The following is a 20,408-nucleotide window of genomic DNA, read 5'->3' on the forward strand; positions in this document are numbered from 1 at the left end:
CGTGTAATTATATGTTTATATAAATACTTGTATAGAATGTAATAATGTACTATATAATTTATGATGTATATGTTTCTTGCATGATCTTATATAATATCATAACCGTCGATGTAGAGTGTACATTGCAGTGTCGTACATACGTAGTAGGTATGTCATAGGTATATATTTAAATTTTAAATAATAAAAAACATACCTGTATAAGTTATAAATTATTGTATCTATATATAGGTAGGTACCTAGTCTTCTTATACGTCTGAGGGAAGTTGGGTTCAACAACGTGTTTATACTGTTTAAGTTTAAAAAAAAATTATAACTCGATTATATAGAGTGATTCGCCAAGCATGCTCACTCCCTTTTTTTCTTTAATAATGCAGTTATTCAAAATCTTGAGATTTTTTGTACCACTTAAAGAGTGTCCTTTGGCGATACAAACTTGATTTTCAAATGAGAACCCCACTTTTTTACTGTAAATTATTTAGTAAATATTTTTTTTAAGGATTTTAATGTATCAAAATAAAAAATTGGAATGAGCAGTTTTCTAGTTATTAAACAATATGTGTGTTAAGCATAATAGTTTATCATAAATAAGGATATTATGTTTAAACAATTTTTGTTCACATAACATAAAATAATAGGTATATCATTTAATATTTATTTTGTCAAACCCTTAGGTTTACTGCTTACAAACTACAATCAATTTAACAGCAAGTAATATCCTTTTATACTTATTGAGTTATCTTTTTTGTATTGCTAAATCGAATGATTAAAATAGTCAATAAACCAACTTAAATAATTATCTAAATCCATGGCCATCGTGAATCACTATTTACCAGTGTCTAAAACCTACTCAGTTCCGTCTCAGTCATTTTGGTGACCAAAAATCAAAATTACAGACACGAACAACTAATTCATAGTACATTAAATAATTAGTATATCGATTAAATTATTACAATGATAAATTATTGCTACCTAAAATACTAAGTAGTATTATCGGACAGATAAGAACTCTACAACTGAAGCAAATTCAGGAAAGTAGAGTAGGTAGGTGGTAGGTAGGTAGCTATATATACATTATATACTTAATTATTATGCAATATAATAAAGGAATACAAAATTGTAATATTGTTAAATTCTAACGTTCTTGGGATGCCAACATTGGTTTATAGAAATTATTATGTTAACGGTGACAGCTGAGTACGTACGTCATTTCCGATACAAAGCTTATTCCTTCAGAATTTTTGAAATATTTTCGTTGATTTTGCTGTATTTTACTTTAACATTGCTTCAGACCTTTTTTGGCTCATGAAACATATTTTTACTGTAACGGTCAACATAAACAAAAATAGCCAAAACTGCTAAGTTTACTTTTACTAAAAAATATCACAATTTTTTTAAGCCCTACTTAGTACTTTTTATTATTTCACCATAAACAAATTAAATAACCATAACTCATAAAATATATCAGTAAATTCAATGTTTATAAACGAAAAACCTAAATTAAAAGATAATATTACATAGGTAGGTAAGTACTATATTAAGTATTTGGGTCCCTTGTGTTAAATTGATTACAAAGTTACGACTTTTCTTATAATAATCTAATGTGATGGAATATTATGTGCACGAAAAAGCTGCTGGCTTATTGAACTGAAACTGTAGATACAACTGTATTTAACAACAGCCAACAATCAACAAATAGGTACGAATATTGTTTAGTATTCAGTATTCTACACAACAGTTTAATATAATATTATGTTATTCATCGTTTCATCATAATACAATTATATTGTTAAAGCATAAAACATGTTTAAAATCATATTATCCTTTCTCGTCCTGATCTATCCGATCACTACAATAGCGTTAAACGTCGGAACAGCGCTGTACAGCATCGACGACATTGCATCAGCTAAAACGTGGACAACAGAAGATGTGGCGATCTTGCGCACTCGCATGTTAATGGATGAGTTGATTCCAAAAAATGTGGTCGATGGAAGATTGTTCCTCAACTATGTACGGATAATTTTCAAAAAATTTGACACGATCTCAGACGACCGGACAAAGAAAAACGCCATGATATCGGCTGCTGATGCGATTGGTGGATATCTTCAAGGGGTGATGCTGCCACACGTAAAGGATAGATATTATAGGGGTCTCGAGAGCTATGAAGTTACCCACGAGCTGCACGCGTTGGCACGGAAGATCAAGTGAGTAATATATAGTTAATAGTTATATCTATTACTTATGCACATCTATATTAAGTATAATGTCAAAATGTGTTTTATCGTTCCCTTTAGGCTTTAGCCTACTGTCTACATATCGACATTTCGTAATTGATGCGATTTATTTGGTAGGCAGTAAATATATAATTTTAGACAGTCGTCTCTCTAAAAAGGCTCATACTAGTTGCCTCTCGAAGTTAAAAAGGTCTAAAATGTGTCCCTTCTAGGTATATGTGTGAGTTACATACTGACTGATTCCCAATGGACAGATAATACATGTTTAAGTGGTGTCTAAACGATTTAAATAATTTATAATTATATTTATATAGGTTATAGAAATATTATAATACAACTTTATATAAATATATATGTATAAAAATATATTAACAAAATAACAAATGTTTTTTTTCATAGACTTATGAAATATTATGTGTATTTGTATGTAGTTACCTAAGAATCTAAGATTGATTTTTCTTAACTGTACACATGCCAATCTAATTCTAATTTCACCTGTCTAAGAAAATGTATTAAACAAAATACAAATGTATTACTATTAATAATTTTAGTATGATGTTCTTCTTAATTCCTAAACTTAAAACAACGATGCTTAGTAATATAGCAAAATATAAAAATATCTAGGTGAGTATATACCCATAATAATCTTAATGTTTATCATTATTTTCTATACGTAGATACTTATTTTATTAAATATTTATTACTGTATCTTAACTTAATTTTTCATAGTACATTATAACACAACATATAATGTATAACATACATACATAAATTCATCTATTTACGTGGAGCATATGAACCTAATAACAAGCCACTACATGGCAGGAAAGTAATGTGAACATTTTTGGGATGCAACTAGTATATAATGGCGAACTAAGCCTGATCTTCAGAAGCAACTATAGTGTGTCATTTTTTATTTAAGATAGAGATGGTAGGCAATTCGCTTATTATTTTGAGATACACCGCTTAAAAAAAGGTCTTAATAGCGTCATCACCTATATACCCGTCACTCTAGTTTTCACTTTTCACATTATTATGTCGCTTTAACAAACGTTCGTCTTTGGGCAAAGATTAATTTTGGATACCGACGGTCGTGGTTGGATGATGCCCGCAGATGCAGGACAGCGGATCACGGCTGTCACCACCAACGAAAACGACGACACAGACCATCCCATTTTCGAGGAGACGGAAAACCCGTGTGCGGCCCTACAGATGTACGTCTTACCATCGGACAGCGAATTGACCACCGTACCGTTACCGGTGTTCGACGACAACTCGAATCCGGGGTCGCTGGCGTTCCCATTCGTTGTTGGCAAGCGGCTGTTCGCCGTTGACAGGCCGTGGCTGACGGCCGACGACCGCCGTCCGTTGCTCGTCAGGTACTACCGATTGGCTGTCGGTTGCACGTCGTCCGCGCCTCAGCAGTTCCGGGCGGACATGCACCGTTGGTTGGACAGTGTGGTGGTACCGTTGCTGGCAGACCGCAACAGATGGTTTCCCGTGCTGGCCGGCGCGACGCGCGTCGTTCGAGCTGCGGCTAAGGCGGCCACCATCGACGCAACTGTGGGTGGCCGTCACAAACGGAAGGTTGCCGAGAATAATACGACCGAGTCAAATGAGGCGAACGACGACAGAGATGATGAGGTCCGCCGGTCGTGCGACGACGGGTCCGACAGCCCAATACCAAACTCTAACGTGTCCTTGGCCGTCATCCTGATCTCGCTAGCGTCCACCTGGTTATTGTTTTGGGCATTCGGAAAATGAACCTAAAAAATCAGGTGGACGCGAGCGAGATCAGGATGACGGCCAAGGACACGTTAGAGTTTGGTACTCGGCTGTCGGACCCGTCGTCGCACGACCGGCGGACCTCATCATCCCTGTCGTTGTTCGCCGCATTTAACTCAGTCGTGTTATTCTCCGCAACCTTTCGTTTGTGACGGCCACCCACAGTCGCGTCGATGATAGCCGCCTCGAACGACCGGCGGACCTGGGATCGGTACAGCTCGGCCGTTTATTATAGCTATAAGTTCATCTGAAATTAATATTAATAATAAATAATATTATATAATTCACATTGACAAATTGATATAGATATCCTGATATTCATGATAATATTGATAAGTCTGACAAGCAAATACGTGAGATTCTATTAATATATTTCGGATTTTATATTTTTTACTATAAATCTATGACTATAAACTGTAAACCAATTGTAATATATTACCTCGTGATGTTTAAAAATAATGAACATTTCGTTAATCCAACACTCGTCAATATCGACGAAAGTAAACATAATATTATACAGGCATTTACTTACATGACAGTATATGTATTTTTTTTAATTAGTTATTTTAATTTTAGATTTTATAATTATCTGTACCTAATGTATCTAGATAAAATATTTTTATCTTATATCTTTTCTAAGTACCTACAAAAAAAAATCATAACTCAAAAACCATAAGTCTGATAACCTCGATATTCGTACTGATCGATCCTGGAGCATGTCCCCGATAATATCCGTTGATGCTAACCTCGCGCCTTTAGTCGGTCGCATTGTGCAGTATTTTATGGGTAATATTAGTTGACCAACACAATTTTCCTAAAAATAATTATAATATTTAATGTAGGAACGTTTAACAAATCTAGAGGTACAACATAATATTATATTAAAGATTTTAACAAGCTGTGTTATATCAAAACACATTAATTCATAAGACAACATTATATTTCGATTTTATAACATAATCAATTTATAAGAATATGTTATATTGGCTAGTTGAACCCTCCCCACAGGTACGGCCTTGGATACATCGCTGAATATGTTGTCACCTGTTTTTCATAATTAATTAGCCCAATACAATTGTGACTTATTAATTATTATCACAGTCTTGTCTTCTTATATAAGACTGTGCTTTTTAATCAAATTCTTACAACATTTGAAAGTATGGTCTCTTTTAAAGATTCCAAAAATCAGATTTTGAATAACTACATTATTAAAGAAAAAAAGGATGTGAGCATATGCTTGGTGAACCTAACCTTGCAGTATAAAATATATATTAATTTTGTATATTTATAAGTTATAACTACCAGTTTTTAGTGTTAACTTTTGAGATACTATACGGTTACACCCAACCCATATAAAAACAAAAAACATTTTATACAGGCTATACCATTGTGTCTAAATATACGACGTACGTCATACGCCGCTACAGGTAGGTTAATGCTTAATAATGTAAGTATTATACATATCTAGAACTAAAATTGTGTTAGTCACATACAAAAGTACATTATATAAAAGCGGGTAAGTGGATGTCACTCTGCTGTAGGTACATTAAGTCACTGTAATGGATATGGTATTAAATTTGAATTCAATGATATCAAATCATTGTATCCGAAAAACAATTCTGAGCGGAGACGCCGAGACGGTATGCCAGTTTAGAATATTTTATATTGTCATTACTTATTATTAATATGGTAGCCGGTAAGTTGAATTAATATTATTCTTGAATTATCAGTGATGTTGAAAAATATTAAATATACCTATGTAAATTTGGGCAGTTTTGGAACCGAATTAACAGGAACTCGTTGTCGACTGAAAAGGAGATGGTGTATATCTCTTTTACAATAATCAATCAAACTCTTCCTCTCTCCGAGAAAAAAAAATATATATAAATATTATTACCTTATCTTCCCAAATCTCCCATCACGCAGAGTCACTAGTGGGTGACTTCTTAATCACGCATACTATGTTTTTTGTCTCTTTTCTCTTATTCTTATTATGGTAAGAAGTATAGATTGTATAAATCTTATAAAAATAAATAAAATAAAAGCTATCAAATATATTTATTTTTATTTTTTAAATATCAAATAATTGCGCAGTACTGAATACTTAGGTTCGTTTTAATATTTTATCTTTTAAAAGTTACCCAGACGACAAGTCAAGGTACAACATGCTTTCAAATAAACTTAAATCTCTTCTAAAAATACACAAAAATAACTCCTACAAAAATTATCTCCAAAATCTCTCACTTAAAAATGGCTCACTCTGGCGCAAAACAAAATCAATTCTTCGATTAAAGGAAATTACACCACCTCTTCAACGACCAAATAACACCTTAGCAGTCACCGACAGTGAAAAAGCAGATGCACTAGCGAATGAACTATCAACAGTATTCATACCACACACAATCTCACCACCACCTCTACATCTTCAAATGGTCACAGAGTCACTCCTCTCTCCACTACCTATGGCTCTACCTGCAAAACCCACCACACCAGCCGAAATAAGGGGGATAATAAAAAAGTTGGCAAACGGGAAATCCTCTGGCCACGATCTTATAACCAACAAAATAATCAAAAACCTACCAGCTAAAGCAATAATTCATCTAACTCATATATACAACGCTACCCTCCGACTCTCCTATTTTCCAACAACTTGGAAATCCTCAGTTATCGTAACGATTCTCAAACTTGGCAAACCACCAGAAAATCCATCCTCATACAGACCCATAAGTCTTCTACCAGTTCTTGGAAAAGTTCTGGAAAAAATATTACTAAAGCGTGTTTCTGTCATTGCCAATGAAAACAAAAACTTACCTAACTTCCAATTTGGTTTTCGTGCAAATCATTCTACAACCCACCAGCTACACCGAGTCGCCGACACAATCTCTACTGCTTTGGAAACAAAAAAATACTGCGCTGGAGTATTCTTGGACGTTGCCAAAGCCTTCGACACCGTCTGGCACGATGGATTACTCTTCAAATTAAAAACTTTATTTCCCGCCCCTTACTATCTCCTCTTAAAATCGTACTTGGACAACCGCACGTTCAAGGTTCGCCACAACCTCCAACATTCAAAACAATTTCGCATTGCTGCTGGGGTCCCGCAAGGCAGTGACATAGCACCTTTTCTGTACATAATTTACACATCAGATCTACCCACCTCAGAAAAAACAACCATTGGAACTTATGCAGACGATACTGCGCTCTTATCTACGGCTGCTGATCATATCACTGCAAGCCTTCAACTACAATTCCACATTGATACTCTTTCCCAATGGTTCACTAAATGGAAAATTAAAGTCAACGAATCGAAGTCTTCCTTCGTCACATTTGCTCTCAGGCCCCATAACTGCCCTCCTATATCAATGAATAACACCATTATTCCTCACTCAAACGAAGTGAAATACCTCGGCTTAATATTCGACAGACGTCTCACATGGTCTTCTCATCTAAAAGACAAACGTAAAAAGCTAAACTCAAGACTTCATCTGCTAAGGCCACTCCTACGCTCAAATCTAGCACTACCACTTAAACTCATACTATATAAAACTCTTCTGCAACCTCTCTGGGTGTATGGGGTAGTAATCTGGGGTTCTGCTAAACAATCTAATAAGAGAACTATCCAAGCCTTCCAGAATATCTGCTGTCGTTTAATAACTGGAGCACCCTGGTATATCTCCAACAATGCAATTAACTCCGACCTAAGAATCTGCTCTGTTAACGAAACTGCTACCATATACTACAAACGCTTCCACGCAAAACTCCAATCCAACTCCAACCAGCTCATCAGAGACCTTGCTACACCAGCACTACCCGGAAATCCAACCAGACGACTCAAGCGGAACTGGTGCCGCGACTTAAAAATTTTATAAATTGTTTAAATTAAATGTTATTGTATAAATTGTAAATGTTATTGTAAAGCCACTAGGTGTCCCTAATGAGGGATTTCCTACCTTGTCATTAGTTCATAGTTTTTCTTTCACTCACCATAATTATTACTTATTGTACACCCCTGTATAGATTGTAATATTCAAAATAAAGTCTTTTTTATAAAAAAAAAAATCTTTTAAAAGTTGTATAGATGATTCACTATTATAATTTATGTGGTTATTTCTGGTAATCAAATCATTTTTAGAAAACAATTACCCATTCTAAACTATCTAAAGCCCTAACTTTATAATTATGTAAATATTTAATATAGTTTGTTCGCTTTATTGAAATTCTGAAGCCACCGTTTCTTCAAAGTTATACTCAAACTTGTCTTTGCTTTCGCATCCAGTACACAAAACCCCCGAATAATTTATTCAGGGGCTTGTTTAGTAAACAAAAAAGTAATAGGTATTCGTATTACATAGTCAAAGATTGAAGGCCAAATTTTCGTTTTTGTAATGAAACATTGGTCAGTAAACTTATTACTTATCATAATATAATAACTCTAAAGTAGGGTTTTCCCCTTAAGAAATGTTTTAATTTAATATGCATATAGACGTCCTTGGAACGTAATAAAAATAAGGTAAAAATTGAATTATTAAAATTCAACGGCTGCAGGTTTAGGTCACTAAATATTTTTTAATTTATTATTGTATTTCATCATTGGGATAATTAGGGTAACCACTTAAAGTACCTATTGTTTTAGTATAAAATAAAGTATTATTCTAAGTTGGGGGATTGAAAAAAAAAAATTAAAAATAAAAATGAAAAAATAAGATCCTAACCGGCACAAGGGTCCCTGTGACCCTGTAGAAAATTTCAACGGGGAGGGGCTAGGTGTATATTATAAATATAAATATATATATATATACACACAAACAACTTAAAAACATTGTCAACCACCACACCCCCTTCCCATGTGGGCGTCTTTGGCCGACACTAACTCTGGTTTACTAATTGTGACGCCTTACCCATTGATTCACATACCTACCGTTTTCGGCTAAAATACGGTTCGGATGGTATATTTTAGATAAAAATATTTTTCGACTAAAATATGTTTCCTGCATTATATTGTTATTGTTCGTATCAAATATAGTTCTGACAAAATACTTTTCTCAAAATACGAGTATATTTTTCGGATAATTACTGTTCGGACATTTTACGCGCTCCCCTTTTACTTGAAAGTAGGCAAATTTTCTGGCACGGATACGTAATGACATGAAGTTAGTAACGTTAATTATATACACAATATTAGGGCGGGCAGGCAATCACTACGTTTTTAGGGATATTATCAGTGGTTGTTATCATCGAATGTCCCTTGCAATAAACTATTATTTATTATCTATATCTGTGGTCCCTTGCGTATTGTCATATTTCAAAGTATTTGATAAAGCTACACGTGAGTGTGAAGATTGCTACAATGAGTTGTACAACAGCTTATTGCTGAGTGTGAATACTGAATTCACAGGCCCGCAGCCCTCTGGTCACATCTCGCGTTGCCGGTTGCCTGTGTTTTATTTACTCCATTTTAATATTTGAAATTACATTTTAGTGTTAACTGTAATATTAGACTTACATTCTATCGATTATGGATTCTCAGTCGTCTGGAGGAACTTTTAAGCGTAAAAAAAAACGCATGTCGACTTACCAACGAGCCGTGAAATACTCCAAACGGGGGAAATTCGGACACGGTTTCCAAATCCAAGACGAAGACTTTCAATATTTCCTTAATATTCTCAAAGTATCAAAAGAAATGTTCGAAAGCGATGACGATAAAAGTAAATATTGTTAGGTTCTTGCTACTATATAATAGTTGCTCCAAGAAAATATTTAACACTATTGTCACAGCCAAAAGATTAAATTGAACGTCATAAAAATATTTTCAGGTATGTTTGTGGATAATGTATTCAAACAATTGGATGGCAATGAAGTGAATTATTGTAGTAATCAAGTAGTATCTCGTGTAGTAGATGATCTACTACCTGCAGCTAGTGATCAGACTGTATTAAATTTGATAAAACACTTTGAAAGCGATTTGCGACCTATATGCTGTGACCAGTTTGCTAGCCATGTGCTCCAGCAACTATTACATGTCACAATTTATAGAGCATATAAGGTGTTTATATAGTAATTCATTAATTAAGTAACTAATTAATACAATATTTTTATTTTTGTTTATAAAAGGTTACCAATGACATATCAGAAATAACTAAAGAAAATTATTTCAATTTTATAAATAAGCTATGCAAATTTATAGTTAATAATTTGGAGGAATTTATATGGGATACATACGCTAATCATATAGTGCGCAGTTGCATTGCTTGTTTATGCGGTCGGCCATATTTGTGTTCAAAGACTCCACAGCAAAAAGGCGAAAATATAGACACAAATAAAGATCATAAAGATTTACTAAAAAAATATGCTGACTGTATAGTAAATATCCAGCAATTCTCAGGTAAAATATAACTACAAACTTATTACTAAACAAGTATGGTTTTCATTAAATTATTTTCCAGAAATGCCTACAACTGATATCACTTCCGGACTCTTACAAGTATTACTTAAATCAATTTCACCTGTATCTAAGAAAAGATTTAAAGCCTTAGTTGAAAAAATAATGAGTGGATGTTTTCCAAGAAGTGAAAGTAGCTCTTTTGATGATGTTTCTCAGGTTCTTGAAAACAATTCATTTTCCAGGTACAATTTAAATTTATTTTCAAACATAATATCAGTAACTAATGGGGAATATAAAATAATAATTACAAACTTTCATTTTAGACTCCTTGATGTTATAATATCTGAATCCCCAGAAAAATTGAATAAATCATTACATGAAAAATATTTCAATGATAAACTTGCTGATTTAACAGTTCATCACAATGGGAATTTCACCATACAAAAAATATTATCAACAACTGCAGATGTTACTAAAGTAATAATATAGTTGATGAAAGAATTTAAACGATTGAGTATTGACTACTACTCTCGCTTTGTATAACTTACTTGCTACAAAAGAACCATTGCTTAATGAATAGCTTCTTCGTTTGAATCAAAATTTACAACTTATAATTTATATTTTTAGTTTGAAACAATTTTCGATCAATTAAAGGAAAAAATTCCACAAATTATCAATCTTGGATATACTGGAGTGTTATTAGAATTGTCCAATGCTTGTTTACGTTTGAAGTGTAAACAAGCCTTATTCTTTAAAGTAAATAAATCAAACTTTACTAATTCAATTAATTTGTACGTATTTATTTTTAATAGACTTTATGCGAATCATTAAAATGTAAAGAAGAAACCGAAGATGGAGTTACTGTTTTATTACTTCTTGGGTTAAAAGTTGCTGATAATTTTGATAATTCGTGTAAAGAACCCCCAATTCATATTCATGGATCTATGATAGTACAAAATATATTGAAGTTTAATAAACCAATCAAAGTAAGATATTGTAGAGATTGTGTCCTTGAAAATAACTTAAATTTATTTATTTTACAGGTGGTAAATAATTTGAATAATTTAGATACTGAACGTCTCGTTTACTTGCTATGCGATGTAAAAGGCAGTTATATTGGAAATGCATATTTTGAAAGTGCATTTATTGGGGAAAGAAGTCGCGAAAAAATGATATGGAAATTAAAAGTAATCAAATAATTTGTTATTCATATTAAAATATTTTTTAAAAATATTAAAATTAATATTTAGGACTATTATACAATATTGGCAAAATCAAAAAGTGGTTCCCGAGCTTTTGATTGCATATGGAAAGTAGCAGACACAAAACAGCGTACCATGATAATGACAGAGTTTTTGAAACATGAATCTGATCTTACTAGCACACAATTTGGTTCTATAATTGCATCCAAATTAAATTTAGGTATGTTCAGGCATAAAAGAGATGAATGGATAAAAGCTGATCAAGATAAACTTCAGACTGCAAAAGTTTTTGAAATCAATAAATATTGTTGAATGTTTTGTACAATTAGTAGTTGTTTTATTTTATGAAGGTTACAAAAATAAACAGTTTTTTTAATTAAACATAAATATTCCAATTACTGCCATCTTCAGGCAAAAGTTGATTAGTGACCAACAATATGACATCCAGTATCCACCAGACTCCTCCACCTCCAAGTGTCAATAGTTTTCCAACAGCTGTTCCAGTTTGTCCCAGACAAAATCTGTCCATACCAAGGAATCCCAGTAAAATTGAATACAAAAGAGTTGTTAGGAAATAATAGCCACCATACCTGTAATAATAATAATAACGATAATAGTGTTGTAAGACCATGTAATACATTTTTTATTAAGAAGACGCTACCCGTGCATTTGTTGTCTTTGTCTTACAATCGTACGACATACCAACATTTTCGTTTAGGTTTTTGGCCATTAAACTATTTCTCTTATCTTGTTTGGAAATTAGAATAACAAAAAAGCCAACAGTTAAGCACAGCATATGTTTTTAACTTTAACATTGATAATAGGTAAATTCACTGTTATATTAAAACTAATTACAGAATCAATTCTGATGAACTCAAATTTGGTATGCCATAGGTTTGTAATACGGCGACACGCCTTGTGTAGAAATTGGCATCTTAATAGTAAATCAAATACAAATAAATAATTTATTTATACTTCACACAAGGAAATCCTTTCTTGTTGAATTTTCTATTACCATGACATTCTATACCAGGTAAAACCATGCATTGAACTGTTGTTTTCTCTACATCTTCATATCTATAACTACCTCCATACTATAATGTAAAAATACGATATATCATAGATTAAGTCAATATTTTTATCTAGTCCCTATAATATTGTACCTTAGAACAACCGCCCGTCATGGTATCATCTCTTGTCTTGTTTCCTTTTAAGTCAACTAGGTCCTCACATTCAATGAACTCTATTGGCCTAAATATTATTATTGTTAAAAATTAATTTAAATTATTTTTATTGCATGTTTGACATATTGTAAGCTACAATACATATTGATGAGTATACACAAAATTATTTACAAGAAAGAGCACATGACCAGCGGCCCAGAAGGAACATAATTCAACTCTGGGTCGTTTTCCAGCAATGAATCGTTTTTAAATCCTCCGCCGTCATTTCTTGACATATTTGCATTCATTGCCGCATGAGAACAAAGGCTTGACACCAAAATACATGCTACTACTGACCAAATATATTTGTCAGTCATTGTTCGTGATCATGACGGACAACAATACCAAGTAAAAACCGTAGTTTCGTAGATTTCACGTCTGCCTAACAATATATCACAAATGTTAAAACGTGTTATTTTAAATTGAAATGCATGTATTATTTTATATTACTTAAGCCTTACCTAAGTCTCATTCACATTTCACTTACCTCTATAGGTATCATATTTGTTTTTAAATCTTCAAGTGACAATATTTCATAAGCGCTGATAACACTATCATGGTTATTCTATCATAATATTATTGTTGTCACCAACCCATGCAACTCATCATGGTGGATTTATAAATCATTATTATCTAAGACCACGGACTAAGATAAATCTTAGTCCGTGTCTAAGACTGTAGAACAAAATAATGGAGCAACTTGCAAGAGTTAAGTGCAGAGACCTATAAACTAAGTTAGTTATATAAACTACTAGATTATTATGATTTATGGGACTATGATTAATTAACAATAGAGGGCCTTTGAACTTTCTACAATACTGCCAGGCCAAAGCCTTGTTCTGTGGTCATTGGTGGTACAACTGTAGCAGCCAGCAACATGTTATCGTTATCAATTCAACACGAATCAAGATATGGTCAACCGTCACAATAATATTATGACTCGATTGGTGTTATTATTCTACCTCTTATCGACTATACTTTAGAATTTAAGATCGGTGACATATTAACTACGGTCAAACACTCGACAGTTTACAATATTGACTATATTGGCTCATTAATACTTTAGTGTTTAAGGCGTTATTGGTGAGTCATGAAAACATAATAAAATATTTAAGCTAAAAGTTTCACCAGAACTACTTGAGGTATTGTTCTAATGCCAAGTGTTTTTTCAGTGTAAAATGGCGAATTTCTCGTCACCGATGCCGTCCAGAGAGTTTTTGTGGGACGTGTTCCAGAGGTAATTGAAAATAATTATATCAATAATATTTGTCAGGTTACAACGATATTTTTGATGTAGGGTTGACAAAGATAGAAGTGGATTCATCTCGTCTGATGAACTGCAAATGGCGCTCTCCAATGGAACATGGACTCCATTCAATCCGGAAACCGTACGTCTTATGATAGGTATGTTTGACAAGCATAATCGAGGTACTGTATCGTTTGATGACTTTGGAGCTTTATGGAAGTACGTAACTGATTGGCAATCGTGTTTTCGATCATTTGACCGTGATGGCTCTGGCAATATAAATGTATCCGAACTCAAAGACGCTCTATCATCGTTTGGTTATAGACTCGGTGAACAAATTGTATCAGTTATGCTCAAGAGATTTGACCGTTTTGGTCGTGGCACTATACTTTTTGATGATTTCATACAATGCTGTGTTGTATTACATGTATGTACCATTATTTTTTTTTTTAAACATTACTTACTACTATACTACTATGCAACTAACTATTTCAATGTATTTTTATCATAATCATTGAATTAGTTATTATTTTTTAATAACTTAAATTTGTATTTACAGACCTTAACTGCTGCATTCCGTCAATTTGATACTGATCAAGATGGATATATTACTATTCATTATGAGCAATTTCTAAACATGGTATTTGGCTTGAAAATTTAAATGAACTCCATTATTTATTGGGTATTTTTTTTTTTAAGTCTTTAGAACTGATCAGTATAAAGAATAACTTATAATGAAGTATAATATAAAATGTAATATTTCAATTAAATGATTGCTTTATCTGTTCCTTCTTGTGACACATTGTTTTTTTTTTAATACTGTCTAAATGTGATATTTTTAAGCTATCAATAATTTTATTATTGTTATAAATGAATTATTAATTATCATAGTAAATATATATACTACCATTTTAATATTTTATACAGTTTCAATTTTATTAAAATAATCAAAAATACATTTTGAACAGGTTTTATTTTTTTATTTTATTCATTTAAAGAAAACATTTTGTTAAAAAGTTATGGCACGTGCATACAAAAATACAGAAAAATGACAAAAATATCAATTTTTAAAAATGTATTAATATAAAGTTTGATTGACAATTATTGTTTAATTAAACATAAATTTTCTTGAAGTTTACGTTAGTAATATGACTTTTAAGAGTATTCAATATGTTTGGAAACATTTTGCAATAGAAGATCGTTTGTATACTTAGCAAAAAGTGCCGTCAAAAGTGCAACTCCATAACCAGTTGCTCTTTCACCCTATAAAAAAAAAATTATATACATAAGAAAATAAATTAAATCTGTGGGTTATTACAGACTTCCATAAGTCCAATAAATTTAAAATAGTAAATTTAGTATTATCAGCTGTTCACAATTCTGTTTTTCTCTGACGTTAGTAGAACTGTTTATTTTACAGTATTTATTATTTTGTCTAATATTGAAGCAACAAAAATAATAGTAAGGCTAAACTAACAATACAATTGTAGCCAACTGATTTTTACATATTCAAAGAAGATTTTCATTTTCATACAAGATTTATAAAAAAAAAATCATAAAACGGCTTTTTGAACTTATCATTAAATTTTAAAAAGGATGAGTATTTTTAATTTGAAAATATACAGAGGTGTATAAAAATTGACGATAACATAGACATAACATATAACAAATTTTATTAGACTTTAGGATGTGTTGAATTTAAATCATTATCTGATGTATCAAAAATCTTTAATTGGACATAATTATAAAAAATGAATTTTTTCTCATTACTCCTATAATAGTACTCTTATGAATGTAATTTCTACACAAAGTCCATAATTTTATAAGAACATAATTTAAAAGGTAGCAAATACCTTTCTTTCAATTTTAACAACCGAAGCATTTCATATTAAGTATGTTGTAATTCATAAAAGTATAACATTTAAAATAGTAAAATATATATATTTTTTTATATTTCATAAATTTTGCAATGGCTGAATAATGTGAAAAAATGTTGATACTATGCTATGAGTCGAGGAAATTTTATTAATCGTAAAATTATGGTATGAGTCAAATCAGGAAAATCCACTAACAAATTTGAAAATATGCCCCAATTTTTTTTTTTAGAATGTTAGTAGTATATTATAAAAATTGGGATCAGCCTTGGTAGACCAATCTGTTGAGATCAATTAACTGTGATTCTAATAATTAGCGTATACTGTATTTATATTTACGTAATGAGAAGGCCCTGCAATGTCCACATGAATCCATTGATTAGTCGTATCAAAGCCAAGATGAGCAGCTATAAACAGTCCGGCACATGATGAAGTAGCATTTGATCGATCCTAGAAAATAATAGCAAAATATAATTTTAGTATTTAGTTAATAAAAAATAAACGTAATCTTACAGCAACTGAGTTTTTCATGTCAGCTACAGATGATGAAAATTCACAGAAATGAAGTTCTGGACAGTACACAATTGGAAATGTTAAATCTCCTGATATTAGACCAGCAGACACTACATTTTTTTCCCATTGCTCTGAGTTAGACATTACTGCAGCATGATACTTTCCTGTGCTAATTGCCTGAAACAAGCATTTTTAATAATTCAATACTCAATTGAAAACTATGTTTAAATACCTGTGCACCAGTTAGTGTAGCCATGTCTAATATCACTTTAGCATTAAGATCTCGAGATGCATACACTACACCATCTGATAAAACTAGACGTCCTTCAGCATCAGTATTATTGATTTCAACAGTTCTAAAATTAAATTATGTATTGTTGAAAATAATTAATTAATAATTACTATTATTATTATACTTATGTGAGTAACTAATACAAAGCTAACCTTCCTGAATAAAGGGTATGTATGTCATCTGGACGTGTTGAATCTGGGCCAACAGAATTTTCAGCCAAACAAAAAACAGCATGAAGATTTTGTTTAAAACTAGATTTCACTATAGCTTGGAATGCTCCTAAAATAGCAGCTGCTCCAGCACAATCTCGTTTCATACCTGGCATAGCTGACTGAAAACATTTGATGAACAATTTATATTGTTTTTGTACATGTATAAAAATAATATATATTTACCTTTCCTTTGATGCTAAGACCACCAGTATCATAAACTATACCTTTGCCAACCCAAGCAATTGTTTCTGTGGCTCCTTGTGGGGTGTAAGATAGTACAGCTAAAGCTGGACCTATTGAAGATGCTCTACCGACACCATATATTCCTCCAAGACCTTTTTTCTTCAACTCTTCCCCGCTAATTATTGTAGGAGTAATATTCAAGTCAGCTCCTACATGTCTTATCTCCTAAAAGTTTTATTCAAAATTAAAAATATCCAATATATTCAGCCATTATGTTTGACTTGCATCTAAGAAATGATTGACATTCATGTCATTACATGGAGTATCAACAATACGCGCCGTCATTTTAATAGCATTAGCTATTCTTTCCAAAGTTGCTATTTCTTCTTTTTCCACCTTATGTTCACCATTGCTGTCGGGCATTATTATAAACTCCACTGTTACAGTGACAGTAGCTTTCTTCTGTTCTTTTAGTTTACCAACATATATTTTAGTTTTGCGACAATAGTCGTAGAATGCCCGAGCTGCAGCACAACCTGAGGCAAACATGTCTTTTCGCTCGCAAACAATCTAACAATATTTTTTTTTACATTAGGTACTTGAAAATAAAACATTTTGAATAAAACAAATAGAATTTCTATAATTGTTTACTAACCACAATGCATTCATTGTATCCAGCTGAATTCAAATTGATCAGCTTTGTAAGCATATGGGGTTGTGCCGATGAGTTATGACGACTATGATTGTTGGAAATGGCCGCTAAAGTGGCAGTGTTGAGAAAAAGTGGGCAAGTGTCTGTAGGACAAGGATTCAATACAGACAAAGCAGATTTGAAAGTCTAAAATACAGAAAAAACTTACTTTAGTACAAAACATATTTTTAAACATTAATCAAACTATATTCTCACCTGTTCATTAACCCGTGGTTCTAACTTACACTTGACTGCAGAGTAAGATAAACTAGACAAGTGTTTTTCTTGACCTACAATCAGTACTGGTACACTAATCGGATCAGTTTTACTTAAAGTGGCCGAAAACTTTACAGTGGTGCTAGCCATTGCAATAACTATCCGCACGATTTACCTTAGTAAATACTAAATCAAATCAGCTTCACGTTTACCGGTTGAATCGAAAATCCAACACTATTATTCGCTAATAGGCAATAGCAGACAAAAATTATTTTTTGAAATTCGCCATTCGCTATCTCAAACACTACTAGGAAGAACAAATATGGAATAAAATTAATGTATATTCATCAGAATCAACTACATCTGTAGATCATCTAATCAGTATACTATTTTCTAGGATCTAGATTTGAGAGAGCAGAAAGCTTAAAGAATGACGATGACTAGAAGAAATAGATATGAAACTTCAAAACATAAATATACAATATCATACATGTTTATGCTTCAAAACATCCATTGACTATTATTGGTCAGATGTTAGAAACGAGAAGTGCCATTCGCCACTATCACGAATAAATATAAATTTTACTGACCTGCCACAACTTACTCACAAGACGTCTCGCAAGGCGCAAAATGAGTTCATTGGTCTTATACTTTTATGGCCTGCCGTCTACAGTTATATGTACCTACGTTTTACACTTAGTTTCAACTTTTAACCAAAAAGGTCCTAAATACCACATTACTCAGTAGTCGGTGACCATAGTAACAAATACCAATCTAGACAGTGCCAGGAAATCGGTCAAAATATAAAAAACACAAACATTTTAAAATCTCATTAATGTTTAATTATTTATTTATTATAGGCACGTAAATTAGCTAGTAACATTTTTATTTTCTCATACAATTACCTCGTAAAATTAATTCAACATAATACTAATAGTAAAATTAATTAATTTAATAGCAATAATATCACAAAATATTTGAGGTGCGCATAATATAAGCCAATGCTACGATTTAAAAAGAAACAATTTACACATATACAAAATGAAATGGCACACAATATCTCAAAAATGTTTGTTTGGTTGCATACAAAATTACTACCATGTAACAAGATGATTCATCAAGTATGCTCACCCTCTTTTTCTTCAATAATGCAGTTATTCAAAATCTGATTTTTTTAAATATACTCTAAGACCATATTTTTAAATTCTTGGGATTTTTTGTACTTCTTAAGGAGTGTCCTGTGACCTATGGACATACAAACTTCTGTTTTTCAAATGAGAACATTCCTATTCAACAATATAATTTATAGAATAGGCAGATAATTTTTCTGAAATTTTTGGGTATCAAAATCAAAATTCGTAGGAATTAGTTTTTGAGTTTGGTTTTTACTTTTTAACTTAGTGTCATACGGGTAAAACTATAAAAGGTTCATAGTAATTAGTTTATAAGATATGGGGGCTATGGTGATTTGAAAATTGTATTCATTCATATTAATCCATCGATATTAATAATTTGTAAGAATGGCCCAAGTATTATATTAGAATATTAGATCCAATTTTACGTAGGTTTATTTTATATTTATGTTAAACTAGTTTTAAGGACTATAATTCTTAATATAAACATTTTAATAACTATGAAACTACTCATTCGAATTTTGAATGTGGTACATCAACATTTTTAAAAAAATTATCCACTAATTAATTTACAGTAAAATAGGGAAGGAAGGGGGGGGGGGGTTCTCATTTGAAAAACAGAAGTTTGTATCAGCACAGAAGACAGAACATAGAAAAACAATTTCAAGAATTTATTAATATGGTTTTTAAGTAAATTAAAATATTGTAAAAAATCAGATTTTGAATAACTGCATTATTTAGGGACAAAACGGAGATGAGCATGCTTGATGAATCACCCTGTGTAACCTCAAAGCTTAAGGCTGTTGAAAGCAAACCATTTTTAAGAGGTCGGAGTTAGACTTTAATCTATATCTTTCATGAGTTCCTCGAACGATTTATGTAAAGATTACCTACGGCTATAACTCTATAAGATTCTAGGAAATCAGTAACGTACATACGCGGTCACAAAAATCAGTATATTTTGCTATCCAAAAAGTTTCAACATGAAAGTCTCAAAAAGTGGAAAAAAATTCACCCAGAACAAAAAAGCTCAATGTTCATTTAGAATTCCTTATTCTCTTTTCTAGGTTATTTTTCTATATTCTTCCACTTTTTGAACACAACATAAAATTACGTGTGACTTCGTGTGTATGTACGTAACTGATTTCCAAGAATCTTAGCCAGAGTTATTATCTTTAATCAGTGTTTGGCGATCTTACACTGATGGTCACTACTCACAGTCACA

At 32.0% G+C, this 20,408-nt stretch overlaps 5 protein-coding genes across 7 annotated transcripts; 3 read left to right on the forward strand and 2 right to left on the reverse strand.

Moving 5' to 3' along the window:
- The first annotated feature begins 1,647 nt into the window (after positions 1 to 1,647).
- Positions 1,648 to 3,995, forward strand: LOC111039883. Its single transcript, XM_022323534.1, has 2 exons — positions 1,648 to 2,201; positions 3,302 to 3,995. Exons 1-2 carry the CDS (start codon positions 1,801 to 1,803, stop codon positions 3,993 to 3,995), a joined length of 1,095 nt encoding a protein of 364 aa, XP_022179226.1. The 5' UTR covers positions 1,648 to 1,800.
- A 5,297-nt stretch (positions 3,996 to 9,292) lies between these two features.
- On the forward strand, positions 9,293 to 11,928 carry LOC111039897 (nucleolar protein 9). The gene is made up of 9 exons (XM_022323547.1): positions 9,293 to 9,721; positions 9,830 to 10,059; positions 10,128 to 10,398; positions 10,460 to 10,640; positions 10,722 to 10,875; positions 11,026 to 11,154; positions 11,211 to 11,384; positions 11,442 to 11,585; positions 11,649 to 11,928. Exons 1-9 carry the CDS (start codon positions 9,532 to 9,534, stop codon positions 11,910 to 11,912), a joined length of 1,737 nt encoding a protein of 578 aa, XP_022179239.1. The 5' UTR covers positions 9,293 to 9,531; the 3' UTR covers positions 11,913 to 11,928.
- Positions 11,914 to 13,563, reverse strand: LOC111039898 (TM2 domain-containing protein CG11103). 3 transcript variants are annotated; one of them, XM_022323550.1, is made up of 5 exons: positions 13,285 to 13,563; positions 12,956 to 13,201; positions 12,764 to 12,851; positions 12,576 to 12,694; positions 11,914 to 12,190 (listed from the first exon to the last, which is right to left on the reverse strand). In XM_022323550.1, exons 2-5 carry the CDS (start codon positions 13,138 to 13,140, stop codon positions 11,977 to 11,979), a joined length of 606 nt encoding a protein of 201 aa, XP_022179242.1. In that variant the 5' UTR covers positions 13,141 to 13,201; positions 13,285 to 13,563; the 3' UTR covers positions 11,914 to 11,976. The 3 variants fall into 3 exon arrangements, with proteins under 3 accessions (XP_022179242.1, XP_022179241.1, XP_022179240.1); XM_022323549.1 differs by having other exon boundaries at positions 12,956 to 13,205; positions 13,311 to 13,562; XM_022323548.1 differs by having other exon boundaries at positions 12,956 to 13,205; positions 13,285 to 13,562.
- A 178-nt stretch (positions 13,564 to 13,741) lies between these two features.
- On the forward strand, positions 13,742 to 15,023 carry LOC111039900 (programmed cell death protein 6). Its single transcript, XM_022323551.1, has 4 exons — positions 13,742 to 13,906; positions 13,996 to 14,060; positions 14,121 to 14,496; positions 14,629 to 15,023. Exons 2-4 carry the CDS (start codon positions 14,002 to 14,004, stop codon positions 14,728 to 14,730), a joined length of 537 nt encoding a protein of 178 aa, XP_022179243.1. The 5' UTR covers positions 13,742 to 13,906; positions 13,996 to 14,001; the 3' UTR covers positions 14,731 to 15,023.
- Positions 15,024 to 15,129: 106 nt separating this feature from the next.
- Positions 15,130 to 18,521, reverse strand: LOC111039915 (probable aminopeptidase NPEPL1). The gene is made up of 9 exons (XM_022323575.1): positions 18,051 to 18,521; positions 17,799 to 17,981; positions 17,429 to 17,713; positions 17,144 to 17,368; positions 16,901 to 17,079; positions 16,689 to 16,812; positions 16,457 to 16,633; positions 16,283 to 16,393; positions 15,130 to 15,332 (listed from the first exon to the last, which is right to left on the reverse strand). Exons 1-9 carry the CDS (start codon positions 18,198 to 18,200, stop codon positions 15,225 to 15,227), a joined length of 1,542 nt encoding a protein of 513 aa, XP_022179267.1. The 5' UTR covers positions 18,201 to 18,521; the 3' UTR covers positions 15,130 to 15,224.
- Positions 18,522 to 20,408: the final 1,887 nt, after the last annotated feature.

The sequence above is a fragment of the Myzus persicae genome, unplaced genomic scaffold, assembly GCF_001856785.1.
Source record: "Myzus persicae strain clone G006 unplaced genomic scaffold, MPER_G0061.0, whole genome shotgun sequence".
Taxonomy (NCBI): Eukaryota; Metazoa; Arthropoda; class Insecta; order Hemiptera; family Aphididae; genus Myzus; species Myzus persicae.